Genomic DNA, 18,155 nt, shown 5'->3' with positions numbered 1-18,155 from the left:
AAATACTATTCACAACAGCAAATACATGCAATATTAGTAGCATTTTTATGCACCAATAGTGATTTAGTTGAGAAAGAAACTGAGAAGTCAATCCCATTTGCCATAACAACAACAACAACAACAAAAAACCTAGGAATAAATTTCATGAAGGAAGTAAAAGATCTATATAAGGAATACTACAGATCACTGATAAAATAAATTGAATATTACATAAGTGAATGGAAAATCATCTCATGTTTGTAGATCAGAAGAATTAATATTGTTAAAAATTCCATATTGTCCATAGTAATCAAATTCAATGCAATTCTTATCAAAATACCAATGTCATTCTTCAAAGAGTTAGAAAAAACAATCCTAAAAGTCACATGGGACAAAAAAGCCATGAATAGCCAAAGCAATCCTGAGGGAAAAATAAAGTTGGAGGTATCACATTACCTGAATTCAAAATATATTATAAGGCTATAGTAACCAAAGCAGCAGTATTGGTATAAAAAGAGACACATAGACCAATGATCAGAATAGAGAACCCAGAAATAAACCACGTATTTACTACCAACTAATTTGTGACAAAGTCAACAAGAATTTGCATAGGGGAAAGGACACCCTGTTTAATAAATGGTGCTGGGAAAATGGGACAGCTACATGGAGAAGAATGAAACTGGATCCTTATCTTTCACCATATACAAAAATCAACTCAAAATGAATTAAAGACTTAAACATAATACCCCAAACTATATAAGCATTAGAAGAAAACATAGGGAAATAAACTCTCCTGGACATTGGTCTAGGCAAATAATTTATGACTAAGATCTCAAAAGTACAGGCAACAAAAACAAAATGAGAGTTAGCTAAGCAAAAAGCTTTTGCATAGCAAAAGAAATAATCAACAGAGTGAAGAGACAGCCTCTTAAATGGTAGAAAATATTTGCAAACTTCTTATTCAAAAGGGGACTGATATTCAGAATATGCAAGGAACTTAAACAACTCAACAGAAAACCCCCCAAACAATTCCACTTACAAATGGGCAAAGGTCATGAATAGACATTCCTTAAAAGACATACAAATGGTTAACAGGTGTATGAAAAAGTGCTCAACATCAATAATCATCTGGAAAATGCAAATTGAAGCAAAATAACTGATACTGGTGTGGATGTGAAGAAAATGGAACTGTTATACACTGTTAATTACTACAGTCATTAAGGATAATAGGATGGTGATGCCTCAAAAGGAAAGAAATAAAGAAAACTATATACAATCCAACAATACCACTACTGATTTATTACCTATTTATACAAAGGAAAGGAAATCAGCATATCAAAGGGATACCTGCAGACTCATGTTTACTGCTGCAGTGTTTACTATAGCCAAGACATAGAATCAACATGAATGTCCATCAACAGATAAATGTATAAAGAAAGTGTGTTATATATACGCAATGTAATACTGTTTGGCCACAAAAATGAAATCCTGCCCTTTGTAACAACATGGCTGTAACTGGAGGTCATTATGTTAAGTGAAATAAGCACAAAAAGGCAAATCTCTCATGTTTTCATTTATATGTGGACCTAAAAAATTTGATCACATGGAGGTAGAGAGTAGAATGATAGTTATCAGAGACTGGGAAATGTTACCAGAATGATAGATAGTAGAATGATAGTTATCAGAGACTGGGAGGAAGGGGGCGGATAAAGAGAAGTATGAAGTCTGACAATCAAGTTTGCCATCTCATCCTAGAAAAGGTGCTACATACCCTCATTGCTAAATATCACTACAGTCACCTTCGAAGTCCTCTCATTGGAAAGCTATGCACTGACACCAGTGCCTAGTTCACCCATCAAAGCAATTTTGAAACTTTTTCTGTAATGACCATCAGAGCTGTTGTCATATTACCCTTGATGTTTTGAATGTCATCAAAATGTCTTCCTTTCAATATTTCCTTTATCTTCAAGTAAAGAAAAGAGTTATTGGTGGCCCGATCAAGTGAGTAGGGAGAGTGTTCCAATACGGTTATTTGTTTACTGGCTAAAAACTCCCTCACAGACAGTGCTGTGTGAGCTGGTGCATTGTGATGCAAGAGCTTCTTTGGGACCATCTTTACACACACCTTTCTCATGCCAAGATTTTCAGTTAAGATTTTCCTGTTTCTCTCTTGATGTTTATTTGGTCTGCTGTGCTTCTCATGGTCAGCTGACGATTTTGACATACAATTCAATGGATTTTTGCAAAGTTTTCTTCATCAGTTCTGCTCATTACTGGCTGTCCTGACCACTCTTCATCAGTGACGCTTTCTCTCCCCTCAGAGAAATGTTTAATCCATTTGGACACTGCTGTTTTCTTCATGGCATTATCCCCATAAACTTGGTCTAACGTACTGATTTCACTTCCATTCTTGTCAAGTTTAACAAAAAGTTTAATGTTTGTTTATTGCTTTAATTCAAGCTCCAAAATGACACACAAAAACATGCAACAACAATAATAAATGCCACTCAGCAAGACACCACCACACATTGACACGATCACAGCTGTGAGAAATTGATAAACCAAGGTGATGAAACCTTACAGAGTTGTTTGTACAATGCTGCCAATGTAAGCACATGGTGGCAAGTTCACAAACTTAACTGTCAGACCTTGTAAGTTAAGGGGTATACATATTAAGACAGAAGAAATAAAAAAAGTTAACACAGAAGAAATAAACCTAGTGTTTGACAGTAGGGTAGAGTGACCATAGTTAATAAAAATGTATTTTGCTTGGGTTATGGGCATTCTAAATACCCTGATTTGATCACTTGTTCACAATTTATACATGTAATAAGATTTTATGTGTCTCATCAATTTGTAATGATATAAAAAAGAAAGTGAAGCATCAAAAAGGCATCCTCCTGCTGGTTTTAGAGGAAGAGAACAAACATCATGTGAACTGCTTATAGAGAGGGGCAACTTCTAGGAACTTAACACTGATCCTACCTAGCAGCTAGCCCGCAACCTAAGACCACAATTATATAGCAGCAAGGAGCCTAATTCTGCCAAAACAACAATGAAGATGGAAGAGTCCTCTGTGCCCCAGATGAGAACTGCATCCTTGACTAACACCTTGATTACAGCTTTTTGAGACCCTTAGCTAAGTTCCCTATTAGGCCATGCCCAAACTCCTGACCAGTGAAAGTGTGAAATAATAAATGAGTATTGTTTTAAAACACTAAGTATGTGGTAATTTGTTACACAGCAACAGAAAATAAAGTCAGCATGCTTCTTGTTTCTGGGTGGATAGAGATATGCAGTTGTCATTCAAGTGTAGACAGTGCAGTCTGTTTCCTGGCCTGCAGCCCTCATGTTGGTTATGTTCTGCCCTCATTCCTTCAGTGGTATTAAATCCCAGTCCTGTCCAGTTCTTATGAGTGATACGGTGTTAATACCCTACTCCCTCACTTCCATCATACTGTGGGTTGCTTGTCTATTTCTAGACCATTGACAATTTACTTTATTGTTTAATGTTATGCATTCTTAAAAAGATTATTTGAAATATTATATTTATAATCTTTGTATATTTGAAGTTGAAGGGGTATATTTATGCCTGTATGTCATTTGATATATAGGCCTAGAAGTCCTAAAGCACTTAAAACAGTAAGAATCTTCAACTTGCAATAAATAAGCCAATACAATAGTTTAAGTAAAATGGTATACTGTAAATGCTGTACCTTGGAGGAGCCAGGGTCTGCTCTAGAAACTCCTCAATTTTAATGAAGTCTGTTTTCAATTCCTTATTATACACCAGGAAGGGAGGATTGGTACCTGGTGCCAAGTCCTTCAGCTCTTCAGGCTTTCTATGATTATTAAAAATAAACAGAGTTACGCCTCTAGATAAAGTACACATTATTCAAACACCAACATCAGTATATGTCTACTGATCTCAATTCTCAGAATTTAATGTTCTGATTTCTCTTACCTGGTCATGTCAACAGTAGTCACATTGAATTTCACTCCTTTAAGCCAGAGGATCATGAAAAGACGTTGGCAAAAGGGACAGTTTCCAATACTCTCTCCATCACTTCCAGCCTATTAAAAAAAGACCTCAGTTCATTTGTTTGTTCAAATATGCATTCTAGGAAATAAGCTAGTTGCTGGCACAAAGTTGAAATTCCTTAGTCTCAAGGATTTTACCACCTGTGGGCAGAGAGAGATAATGAATCATATAATCTTATTTAATATAAAACTAGAAGTATGATGAATACATAATAATATAAAAATATAAATAAAGTTTATATATTACCAGAATTTATATAATAATTTTCTTATTGATGAGCACTTAGAATATTCCAAATTTTTTGCTATTCTAAGTACTTCAGCAACAAACATTTCTGGGCATAGAGCTTGTTCAGCTTCTAAGATTATTCATTTGGGGTTAATCATTAAAACAAGAAAGCCGAGTAAAAAAAAGCATGCACATTTTCCATTTTGACATATCCATATTTTTCTGTTAGGGTAATAATGTTTTCCTTATTATTTGGAAAAATTATTTGTATACTAAAGACATTAAATCTTTGTGATGCATGCTGTATGTGATTTTAAAAATACAGTTTATGTAAAATTTAAATTTACATAAAATCTATCATTCACTATGCAGTCTGGTTTTTCTGATCTGCTTATGTACAAAAAACATTTATTTTATTTTTATATTTTGTTTTAGCACAAAGATATTCTATTATGTTTTCTTCTAGTATCATCATACTTTTGTTTTTGTAGTTATTTCATCTATTTGGAATTTATTTTGGAGTAAGAGGTATATTAGAACTTCTGCCTTAGTGTTTTTAATTTTTTTTTTTACAAATAGTTAATAGTTGTCTTATCACTCATTAAAACAACTCATTTTTTCCTACTGATTGAAAACGCACTTTTATGCTTTGAAATTTTATATGAATTTAAGTTTATTTGTGGGCCTTCTCTTCATTCATTTACCTACTCACCCAACAAATATTGGCTAAACAAATACATGTTTAAAATATACTAGACATTATATATATAAAACTAAATATTAAAATAAAAATACTCTTCCACAATAATTCCCAATTTTAAACAGAGATAAATTCTTTGAATGAAGGAAGAAAGTGCATTTTGTGAGTATATAGCAGAGAAACCCAGAGAAATTTATGTGGAGTCTGTCAGGAAATCTTTTCCTGAGGAAGTGGCATTTAAGCTGAATTCAAAGGATGAGTAAGAATTAACTAGGTAAATGAGCATGAAGAAGGTATCCAAAACAGAGAGAATAGCATGTGCAAAGGCCATGCAATAGGTTTGAGCATGACATGTATAAAGACTGAAAGAACGTCATTGTGACTGGGATTTAGAATGTGAGGGAGAGAAGAGAAAAATTCAATAAGCTGGAATACATTGAGGCTAAGATCTTTCAAAAAAACTTAAAATGAAAAATGTCTAGTAGACAAAACATATTTTAAAGAACTCTTACAACTCAGCAGCAAACTACTCACATTTTAAAAAGGGCAGGATATTTGAAACACTTTACAGAGAAAGATAAACAGATGATAGAGACATGAAAAATGTTCAAAATCATTAGTCATCAGGGAAATGCAAATTAAAGCCACAATGGGGTACCATTAGTGGGATAGGGTACAAAAGAGTTAGCAGGAATGTGGAGCAACTGGAACTGTCATATACTGCTATCTGGAGTGTAAAATGGTACAGTTGATTTATAAAAGATGTTGTTAAAGTTAAACATATACCTATCACATGATCCAGCAATTCCAATCCTAGGTATTGACCCAGGAGAAATGAAAGTATATGACCATAGAAAGACTTGTACACAAATGTTTATAGTAACTTTATTTACAATAGCCCCAAACTGGAAACAACCCAAATGTCTTTTTTTTTTTAATTTTTAATTTTAAAGATGTGGGGTACAATTCATGGTTAAGTATACAAGTGTTCATTTTGCAGGTACCCTTGTTGATAAGGTGTGCCTCCCCCTCCCCTGGCAGTTTCCCACTACTGCCAATCTCTTTCTTATAGTATTGTGGTAGTTGTTCGGTTCATTTATAAGTGAGAATATGTGATACTCAGTTCTTTGTTTCTGTGCTAGATCATTCAGTATTATTGAGTAAGTCCATCCAAGTTGCTGCGAAGTGCATGATTTTGTCCTTTATGGCTGTGTAATATTCCATCATGTATATGTGCCACATTTTTTTATCCAATCCTTTTTCGATGGGCAGCATGGTTGGTTCCATGATTTTGCTATTGTAAATAATGCTGCAATAAACATGCATGTGAAGGTATCTTTTTCATAGCAAATGTCTTCCAGTGGATGAATGAATAAACACATCATGATACATTCATATAATGGAATACTTCAGCAATAAAAAGGAATGAGGTATTGATGCTCACAACAACATGTATGAATCTCAAAATAATTATGCTGAGTGAAAGATGCCATGCAAAAAAGGAGTACATTCTGCATAATTTCATGTATAGAAAATTCTAGAAAATGCAAGCTTAGAAGAAAGCAGATCAGTAGTTCACTGGGGTGGAGGAAAGTAGTGGGATAGGGTAGGGAAGATTGACTGTGAAAAGACATAAGGGAACTTTTTGAGGTGATGAAAATATTCTATATTTTGATTGGAGAAGTGATTATATGTGTATACACATGTGTCAAGTAATTGAACTGCACATTTAAAGTGGGTGCATTTTATTTTGTGTAAATTATGCATTAGCTACTGTTGCTATCTTTTTCATGTTTAGAATGTTAGATCACAAACACAATGAAAAAAGTTCAAACAGCAGAGCAAACAATAACACTCAAATAAATGATGTACAGGGTTTGTAGACATTGCAATGACAAAGGTAATGTTATGACTATGGAAAAGGGACACCTAAGAAATAATAAAGAATAAGTTCTCTGGAGGAAAGGAAGTCAAGGATCTGATATGCTAGAGTGTTGGAAAGGTCACCCGTGGAGACATTAAAATTACCAAGAATTATAACAAGAGAGACTGGAGAGAGTAGTCTATTGAAGAAAAAAATGTACTTCTTACAGCTGTTCTGATCTGTTATTTATGGCAATATTAAGGTCTCAGAAACCCTGGGCATAATTTCAATTTTTTGACAAATTTTTCTTTCCCCGGCACTGAGTGTGACAGAGAAAATGGTATTTATTGTTGCTTTTGTGAGGGCAGAGAATGAAGAGGTATGGGAAGAGGCAACCAACCATGGCAACTGCATTTCTGGTGTTACCGAAGTCAGACTAAGGATTCAAACAGAACTGAATTTAGTGAGTGAAAACATGATTAGGGGTGGGAGGCAGGAAGAAGATTGGAGTCTGATAATAGATGTAGCAGGAAGGGTGGATCGCCTTTTACAAAAGGAGAGTCAAAACACTGAGGTGTGGGGGAAATGCAGTAAAGTTTTACAGGAAAACTGAAGTTTTTTTTTCTCGTTTTATGTTATGCTTATTTAAAGTGCCAACACAAAATTTTAGAATATAACTTCCCTAGGCTGATTGAGGAATTATCAAACTCTTAAGTATGTTTAGCTGGCAAAGACAGGATGTGGTCATTCTCCAAAACAATATTTTTTTCATTGTGTTTGTGATCTAATATTCTAAACATGAAAAAAATAGCAACAATAGCTAATATTTATTTAGTGTTTATTACATTTACCCATACTGGAGTGCAGTGGCATGATCACGACTCACCACAGCTTCTACATCCTGGGTTCAAATGATCCAGCCACTTCAGCCTCTTGAGTAGGTGGGACTACAGGCACATGCCACCATACCCTGCTAATTTTTCTTATTATTTGTAGAGACAAGATCTCTCTGTGTTGCCCAGGCTGGTCTCCAACTCCTGGGCTCAAGTGATCCTCCTGCCTTGGTCTCACAAAGTACTAGGATTACAGGTGTGAGCCACTGTTCCATGCCATGCTTTTATTTTTATTTTCATTTTTGAGTTGGAGTCTCTGTCGCCCAGGCTGGAGTGCAGAGGCATACTCAGGGCCACCGCAACCTTGACCTGCTGGGCTCCAGCAATCCTTCCACCTCAGCCTCCAAGTAGTTGAATTTTTAAAAATTACTCATTGACCAGGTGCAGTGGCTCAAGCCTGTAATCCCAGCACTTTGGGAGGCCAAAGCGAGTGGATTGCCTGAGCCCATAGGTTCAAGACCAGCCCAACAACTTGGTGAGACCTTGTCTCTACAATAAATCAAAAACTAGCTGGGTGTGGTGACGTGCACCTGTAGTTCTGGCTCCTTGGAAGACTGAGTCAGAAGGATTGTCTGAGCCCAGAAGGTCGAGGCTGTGGTGGCCTGGGCAACAAGAGCGAGATGCCAACTCAAGAAAAAAATTACTCATTCACAAATCAAAACCACAGTGAGATAGCATCTGACACCAGTCAGATTGGATATTATTAAAAAGTCAAACAAAAATAAAGACAAAAACCAGCAGATACTGGCAAGACTAGGAGAAAGGGAATGCTCATACACTGTTGGTAGAAATGTAAGTCAGTGCAACCCCTGTGGAAAGCAGTTTGAGAATTTCTCAAGAACTAAAAATAGATCTGCCATTTGACCCAGCAATACTACTACTGGGTATATTCCCAAATGAGCATAAATCCTTCTACCAAAAAGACAACAGCAGTCATATGTTTATTGAAGCACCATTCACAACAGTTGAAAGCCTGGAATCAAACTGGGCTGGATACATAAAATGTGGTATATACACACCATGGAATACTACACAGTCATAAAAAGAACAAAATCATGTCATTTGCAGCAACATGGATGTGTAGCTGGAGACTATCATTCTAAGAGAATTATCACAGAAACGGAAAGCTGAATATCACATGTTCTTACTCATAAGTGGGAGCCAAACACTGGGCACACTCAAGCACAAGGTTGGGAACAACAGACACTGGAGGGACTACTAAAGTAGGCAAGGAGGGAGAGGGAATAAGGGGTGAAAAACCACCCGTTGTGAACCAGTTTGCTTGCCACGTGGGGGGGGGTTGGGCTCAACAGAAGCCCAAATCTCACCATCAAGCAATATACCCATGTAACAAACCTGAATATGCACCCCTTGAATATAAAATAAGATAAAAATGTCAAAAATTACTCATTAGCATTTTTGACCCTTCTCACCCCCTATACTCTCTGCTAGCAGTTTCCATGAGACTTCTAGAGAACTGTGAAACACATCTTAAAGCAAAACCAAACAAAAACTTGGACCAGATGATACTCAAGTTTCTTTCAGAAATGTCATTACATAAAGTTACATCTAAAACATTTCATGTGATAAGATTCTAGGAAATTTTACTATACAGCTTGCCCAACTGAAAACAATTGAATAATACTATTTTAAAGGATTGGAATTCTGACTCTGCCATTCACTAAGTATATGATCTTGGACAAAGTTAATTGGCTGCTCTTTGCTTTAGTTCTTGTATTCATAAAATGGGGTTAATAATGAGCCACCTAGCATAGTGCCTACCATATAGTAAGCACCCAATAAGTGATTGGTTATTTTCAACTGAGCTATTATAATTCAAAATTTGCTCATCCAATGTGTGATTCGTTAAACTCTTCGGTCCAGATTACCACCAAAATATGGAATATCTAAGAAGCTAAACATACAGATCAATGCCAATAACTGATTTGAGGAGTCTGATTGAATTGAATGAAAACATCATACAAAAGAAACAACTTGTTCACCCTATGAAGAGCTATTACTTCTGGTTTGGAATTGGTAAATGTAAAAATACAGTTAGGAAATTAAGACTAATTTACAGCTTAACTGTCTAAGCAGTCATATGTTTTGCTACAATCCAGAGATAGGAGAAGTAGCTCTTATATCCCATAGTCCAGCAAACACTTAATTGGATTACCTAGCTATGCAGGAATTCAAGGGTCTCTCTTATAATTTTGAAAAGATAATATTCTTGGTGTATATATGTGACCAGTTGTTAAATAATCTAAAATGGCTACAAAAGTATTACTTTGACCAACAGGTATTGATTTAACTTAACATTTGATAAGCATATCTTAGTTTATGTCTTTGCACGCCATCAGGAGACTACATAGTTTTAGAGGCAAGTTACATAAACTTCATTTCCTTAGTATACTCATCTAGAAATGATGAGGACAATATTACAATGCAGTAAGTACTAAAAATTTTAATAAAGTAATAATAATTACAACTATCATTACTACTACTGATAATACTAGTACTATGCTACTACTATTTATAACAACCTATCTCCTAAGTTGCTGTTAGGACTAAATAAGGATATGTTTAGGAAAGGGCCAGGCACAATATAATAATTTGTTGTTATTATTATTATTACTATTATTATTATCCTGAATGCTTCCAGTAGTCAGTGAAAATAGAGAGAAAAATCAAACAATTAATGTAAACAAGGATTTAGTAAGCTACTTAATTTGTACTTGGAATAACCCATATTTTTTTTTTCTTGATGAGCTAATTTGGAGACACATGTTCCTTTCTCCAGCTTTAGGGGTTTTCCAAAGTGCTTTTCTGAAAAGTTAAGACATCAAAACAAAGCAAAACAAAAAACTCCAAGGCAGACCACAAAGAAGCAGCAGAGCATTCTAAAATGCCTCTTTTTTACTTAACAGGTACATAGACACCGGTTTTTTTCTACCACAGTGTCCATGTGACCCCACTGTGATGTTTGTTCACAGTGGGAGAAGTTTACAAAGTTCTGTATTGGCTATGTGTTAAAATAAGGTTCTCAGGCCATTTTTGGCCCTCTCCCCACTCCATTCAGATCTTCCAAAATCTGTCTCATAAAAAAACACGGATTGTGAGAACTGGAAAGTCCTTAAGAATCGCTTTGACAGGCTTCTTCACTGTATAGATGGAGAAACAAAGGTCTGGAGGGAAGGAGGGATTTTTCTAAGGTGACATAGGAAGCTACTGAGAATACAATTTAGTCTCTCGGACTACTAACCAGTCTAGTGCTCTTTTCACCACATCACCCTGCTTTTCTCAGAAGAGATCTGTTTTCCTGTTGTCATCTAAGAGCAGCCACATACCCAGGCATTCTTCTAGGACTCAGAGTAGGAAAATAATCACATAACTCTTTCCTATCTATAATCCAAGTGTTGAGATTTTTTAGGAAGCTGAAGTTCAGTGTCAAAAAATAATACATTCTATATGCAGTTATTATAGCTGGAAAACTTACCTTCACAAAAAGCTCAATTTCAGGGTCCACTTGAATGTCGGATCTCAGGCCTGACATCTTTCTGTCTTTATTGCCAGTTGTTAGCCCCTGCCTCCTACAGAGTCTGCAATACTTGTAGACTCTTCCTCCAATGTTATTTGAAGGCTCAAGTAGTATTGGTGTTTTAAGAGGAGAGTTTAGCGTCTAGTGGGCTGAGTCAGACCTGGGGGCAGTCTCTTCTCTCCAGAGGTGGGACGCAGAAAATTCTAGATGCTTAAGAGCAGCTCTTGAATTCGTTTTCCGTCTTCCTCTTGACCTAACATTTGAAATGAGGAGGAGCCAAAGGGGTGTGTGTAGACTGGCTGGCCAGAAGGGTGGGGGTGTTTCCAGAGAGGCTTCAATGCCATGAGTCAGCATAGGAGAAACACATACACATAAACACACACATGCAGTGCTAGCTTCTATATGTCGAGCAGACCAGATGTTCTCTAGAGCCTCCCTTCAAGTCCTGGGCTCCATGCCCAGAAAAGGGCCTCTTTTTACTGTTCCTGTAACCTGACAGCTCTTCCAGGAAAAGGGCCAGAAATGACTTGAAATTTTATTATTGGAAAGGATGTTTATCCAATGATACTGTCTAAATGAGTGTTAAAATTTGTACTTTATCAAATGTTTCCACCCCCAATTCTACTGCTTACACAGTCAGATTTCTGTTCTGGGTTGCAAATTTCACTTCTCTCTATACTATAACCAGGGAATATTAAATGTGGTGGTTGAGTCTGGGGGCTTGTTTAGTGTGCCCCACCTAGTTCTTCATTTCTGGAAAGTGTAGACTGGGACAGATCACTTCCTTGTTTTGGCATCTGAACCAGGAACCACAAATAGTTCTGTAATCTCTGCTTGTCAACCCTGGGAATAGTGGTAAAATAACCAAATAGATCCTTCAGTGTTTACAATGCTTCTGGTAGCTGTGTTTTCTGCCTGCCAAGGATGGTGAGGGGAACCCTAGGATTAATAAATCTCTGGTGGGAAGAGTGTCTTCCTCCTTGGAGCTAAAATGAACATAAATACACCGGTAGGTCACCACCATGACCCTCTTTCTACAACATCAACCACCACCCATTGTCATATGGGCTGTACATGCACCTGCCATTGCCCTGTTGCTATGGTTTGAATGTAACCTCCAAAATTCTTGTGTGGGCAATGTAATTCCCAATGCATCAGTGTTGGAAGGTGGGGCCTTTAGGACGTGGTTAAGTCATCAGGGCTCTGCTGTTGTCACAGGATTGGGTTTAATGTGTAAAGAGAGAGTGGGTTTATGACAAAAAGTGAGTTTGGCCCTCTCTTGTTCTCTCACATGCTCGTTTTCACCATGTGATGCCTTCCACCATTTGAGAATACAGCAAGAAGCCCCTCACCAGATGCAACCCCTTGGTCTTAGACTTTCCAGCCTCCAGAACCAAGAACCACATAACCTTGTGTTGTTTATAAGTTACCCAGTCTGTGGTATTCTGCTATAGTAGCACAAAATAGACTTAAACACACATGTAAAGATTTACAGGATAAGAGGCTCTGCAGAACCTGTTCTTTGCCACACCTGCAGGTTCTAGACAAGGAGTGGCTGATGTGACGGTGAGTGTTCTTCTGGATGACACTGGGACCTGATGATTTTCCAAATGTTCTGGAAAATTAGAAGGACATCAGCTGAGCTAACCTTAAGTGTGATTTTACGGCTGGCTATTTGGCAAGACCTGGTGACTATTAGCCACATTTTGACGCCATTCATGATACTCTATTCATTCACTCCAAAGGCAATCAACGAATGCCTACTCTGTGCTAGGATGCTGATCCACTCACTGAGGTGGACAGCACCAGAGGGCAGCAAGCCTGAAAGGAAACAGGAACTTTAAGCATGCTCAGTCTGAGGCATTCTTACCTTTTCCCACTCGCTACATCTCATCACTACAAAATCTTGTCACTTCTATATCCTAAATATTTAAAAACATTTCCACTTCTTTTTGCTACCATGGCTAATCCAAATTTCAAGCTAGCAACATTCTTTTAGAATCATTTTAAATGCTTATTTTGAAAAACCAAATCATTGTGTGACCCTCAGCTCTCATGGGAAAATTACTATCCCTACCATTATCACTATCACACAACCACAGCAACAACAAACAACAGCCTAATCACCTCTGTAAGATCCCTAATAAATTGTCAGAGTAAAGAGAGGAGCTTTCTCTTTTTTCTTGCTTCCCAGAGTGTTAAAATGTGTCTAGGATTAATTTACATACCAGACAATTCACTTATTTAAAGTGATATTACAAGTTTATTGATGGTGCAACCATCACTACAATCTAATTTTAAGAACATTTTCATCACTTCAATATGGCATCTCCCTTGCCCATTTGCAGTCAATTCCTGTTATCATCCCCAGTGTTAGGAAACTACTAATCTACTTTCTGTCTATGGATTAACCTATTCTAGACATTTCATATAATGTAATCATGAAATCTGTGACCTTTGTGTCCAGGTTCTTATACTTATAATAACATTTCCAAGATTCATCCATGTTATAGTATAAATCAATACTTCATTTTCATGGCTGAATAATATTCCATTGCCTAAATAAACCACATTTTGTTTACTCATTCATCAGTTGATGGGTATTTGGATTGTTTTAACCTTTTGGTTACTGTGAATATAGTACTGCTATAAACATTTGTCGTACAAGTTTTTGGTTGAACACCTGTTTTCAGTTCTTTTGTGAATATACCGAGGAGTGGAATTACTAGGCATGGGGTAATTCTATGTTTAACATACTGAGAAAACTCCAGACTGATTTTCCACAGCAGCTGTTCTACTTCGCATTTCCAACTGCAGTGTATTAGGGTCTTGATTTCTTCACCTCTTCACCAAAACTTGTTTTCCGTTTGCTTTGTTTTATTTATAAAGCCCTCCTGGTGGGTTTGAAGTGATACCTTTTGATGGTTTTGATTTACATTTCCCAGATGACTAATAATGTCAAGCATCTTTTCATGTGCTTGTTGGCCATTTGCATATTTGATTTAGAGAATTATCTACTTAAGTACTTTGCCCATTTTTGTTTTGAAAGCAGAATTTATTGAGAAGACAGAAAAGCTCCCATAGTGACTTTGCCCATTGGATTGTCTTTTTGTTGTTGAGTTGTAAGAGTTCTTTTGGATACTAGACCCTTTTCAGATATATAATTTGCAAATGTGTTCTCCCCGTCTTGTCTTTTAATTTTATTAAGGATATCTTTTGAAGGGCAAATGTTTTGAATTTTGATAAAGTTCAAGTTTTATTTTTTTCTTTTATGGATTTTGCTTTTTGGTATTGTTTTTAAGCTTCTTAACCCAACATCATGAAAATTTTCTTCTATGTCTTCTTATAAATTTTTACCTTTTTGTGTTAATTTTTGTGTATGGAGTGAGGTAGGGATCTAAATTCACCTTTTCATGTGCAAATATCTCATTGTTTCAGCAAAAAAAAAAATTGACTATAAATGTAAATTTCTGGATTCTCAGTTCTGTTTTATTGATCTATATATCTTTAGTTTTATGCTGGTAACAGACTTAATAACTGCTTTATAGTTAAGTTTTAAAACCAGAAAGTGAAAGTCTTCTCATTTTCTTTCTTATTTTGCAAAGTTATTTTGTCAATTTTGGGTTCTTTTCCCTGCCAGATACATTTTAAGATCAGCTCATAAATTTCTGCAAAAATGCCCACTAAAATTCTGGAAATATGTTGAATCTATGTATCAATTTGAATATTGCCATGTTATCAATATTGAGTTTTAAAATTCGTGAACATTGACTTTCTATCCATTATTTAAACTTTATTTATCTTTCTTCAATGATATTTTCTAGTTTTTATTGTATGAGTGCTACACTTATTTTGATAATTTTATTCCTAAGCATTTTATCTATTGATCTATCATATCTATCTATCATCTACTATCCATCTATATAATCTATCTATCATCTACATAATCTATCTCTATTTTAGAGACAAGGTCTCATCCTGTTGCCCAGGCTGGAGTGCAGTGGTACAATGATAGCTCACAGCAGCCTAAAACTCCTGGGCTCATGCAATCCTCACACTTTAGCCTCCTGAGTGGCTGAGACAACAGGCACATGCCACCATATCTGATGAATTTTTAATTTTGTAGATATTGCCAAGGCTAGTCTCAGACTCCTGGTTTCAAGTGATTCTCCTGCCTTGGCATCCCAAAATGCTGGGATTATAGTCATGAGCCACTGCACCCAGTCCATTTTATTTGTTGATGCTATTATGAATGAAAATATTTTCCTAATTTTATTTTTAAATTGGTCATGCTAGTATATAGCAATAAGATTGTTTTTTATAAAGAAATTTTTATTTTGGAATAATTTCAGATTTACAAAGTTTCAAAGATAGTACAGACAACCCTCACTCAGTTTTTAAAATCACTAATATCTTATATTACTATGGTACAATTATCAAAACTAAGAAATTTCACATTTGCTACATTGCTATTAACTACATTCCAGACTTTATCTGAGGCTTCCCGTTTCACTCCACTAATCTCTTTTTTGTTCCAGAATCCCTTCCAAGAAATCCCATCACCTTTTTTTCTTTTTGAGTTGGAGTCTCACTCTGTCACCCAGACTGGAGTGCAGTGGCCGCTCCCAGCCACCGCAGCCTCGACCTGCTGGGCTCCAGCGATCCTTCCGCCTCAGCCTTCCAGGTAGCTGGAACTACAGGCATGAGCTACCACGCCCGGCTAATTTTTTTGATTTTATTGTAGAGATGAGGTCTCACCAAGTTGCCCAGGTGGGTCTCGAACCTGCAGGCTCAGGCAATGCACTCACCTCAGCCTCCCAAAGTGCTGGGATTACAGGCTGAGCCACTGAGCCTGGCTCCCATCACCTTTAGTTACCATTTCTCTATAAGTCTTCTCTCATCTGTGACAGTTCTCACTCTTTCCTTGGTTCTCCTGACATTGGTAACTTTGAGCATTTTATAGAATCCCTCTATTTGAGTTTATCTTATGTTTTTCTTCTGATTAGACTGAGGTTATTGGTTTGAAGAAGAATAGTGAAATAGTGAAGTTCTCTTCTCATCACATCATATCACATACATGCTATCAACATGACTTATCACTGATTAGGTCAACCTTCAACATTTAGCCAAGGTGATGTTTGGATGGATTTCTCCATGTAAAGTCACTATTTGCCTCACCCGCTTCCATACTGTATTCTTTGGAAGCAAGTCATTAAACCCATACTGAATGTTGGAGAGAGAGATTAAGATTTACCACCCAGAGGGATTTGTATCTACATAAATTACTTGGAATTCTTCTCTAAGATTTGTCTCTGCTTACCCATCTTATTCTTTACCAAATACTTTATATTAGTATGGAATCACGTATATTTATCTTATACTTTGAATTATAACCCAGAACCTGTACTGCATTATTTCTTATTGCTCAAATCATTCCAGTTTTGACCATTGGAAGCCATCTCAGGTAGTCTTCTGCATTCCTTAGACATATCCTATCCTTTAGTTTAGTTTAGTTTTGTTGTAGCACTTCCTTCCTTTCTGGCATTACAAGAGTATCCTAGCTTATATTGTATTTTTCCTGCCCCAAACATTTCTCCAAAGGCCTCTGGTTTCTTTTATTGGAGAATAGTATTTAGAAATCAGTATCTGCATGCTGGGTGTGCTTGTGTCTAAGGAAATGCATAATTTCTAGACACTCTCAGTGGATATAGTTAAGAAATTTATGCATGTATCTAACCCATGTATACACCCCCATCTACAATTCTTTCTGTATCTATTAATGTGTGTGTGTGTGTGTGTGTGTGTGTGTGTGTGTATAAACATGAATTCTTGCTGGTATTTCCTACTCTAATTCAGCATCACATAATTTATTCTAGGATTTCCTTCTTTCTTATCTGTACTTTCTTCTTCCAAAGTTGGAAACCTGGTTCCCATCAACTGCTATCCATTTGCTTATTTGTTCAACCAGTATGCATGTTAAGTTGTTTCAGAATTGTTTACCCACATATCCTATAAAAAATAACTTAGTACTTGGAATATACTGTTTGTATATAATTCCTTTGTCTTTAGCCTTACAGTTCCAGTAAAAACACAATTTTCCAAAATTACTTTATGTCAGTTCCTTTTATACTTCAATCCCTTTGATGAGGTTATATTATGCATTTGTAATACAATTAACTTCTTTTCTCATGGTGTGAATTCCATCTAGTGACTTCTCTAATCTCTCAGTTAATTTTTTAAAATTTGCATATATAAAGTTCACTCTGTGATTTAAATTTGAAGTTTTACAGAGGCATAGAGTCATGTATTTATCACCCAAGAACCATAAATAATACCTATATCTCCCCCCAAATTATCCTATGCATCTCCTTCATAATCAACCACCCTGCAACCCCCAAGCCCCGGGCAACCACTGATTTGTTTTCCATTTCTATAATTTTGCCTTTCCACAATGTCATATAAATGACCTTTTGTCTTAATTCTGTCACTTAAAAAAATGCATGTAACATTCATCCATACAATTGCAGTCATTAGCAACTCGTTTACTTTTATCTCTCAATACTACTCAATTGTATGGCAGTACCAGAATTGTTTATCCATTCATTTGTTTATCTGAAGTGCATGCTGCTTGCTTCCAGTTACTTCTTTTTAAAGACAAGGTTTCACTCTGCAGCCCAGGCTGGAATGTAGTGGCGCAATCATTCCTCACCGCAGCCTTGACCTCCTGGGCTCAAGTTGTACTCTTGTCTCAGTCTCCTGAGTAGCTAAGACTACAGGTGTATGCTCCTACATCCAGTTAATTTTTAATTTTTTTGTAGAAATAGGATCTTGCTATATTTTCCAGGCTGGTCTCGAACTTCTGATTCAAGCAATCCTTCTGTTCCAGCCTCCCAAAGCTGAGCCACCATGCC

The 18,155-nt window shown here is 36.4% G+C and overlaps 1 protein-coding gene across 1 annotated transcript in view; it reads right to left on the bottom strand.

Annotated features, from left to right (window-relative positions):
- Positions 1-11,648, bottom strand: part of CLIC2 (chloride intracellular channel 2) — a 35,281-nt gene extending 23,633 nt beyond the window's left edge. The window contains exons 1-3 of the mRNA XM_008072251.2: positions 11,203-11,648; positions 3,944-4,053; positions 3,696-3,821 (exon numbers count right to left, since the gene is read on the bottom strand). Coding sequence (XP_008070442.1) covers positions 3,696-3,821; positions 3,944-4,053; positions 11,203-11,259 — 293 coding nt within the window. The 5' untranslated portion in view covers positions 11,260-11,648. The remainder of the gene's footprint in view (positions 1-3,695; positions 3,822-3,943; positions 4,054-11,202) is intronic.
- Between the last annotated feature and the right edge of the window lie 6,507 nt (positions 11,649-18,155).

This window comes from Carlito syrichta, unplaced genomic scaffold (genome assembly GCF_000164805.1).
Source record: "Carlito syrichta isolate Samal-C Ts95f unplaced genomic scaffold, Tarsius_syrichta-2.0.1 Scaffold314997, whole genome shotgun sequence".
Lineage (NCBI taxonomy): Eukaryota > Metazoa > Chordata > Mammalia > Primates > Tarsiidae > Carlito > Carlito syrichta.
This window is presented reverse-complemented; position numbering and strand designations above follow the sequence as displayed.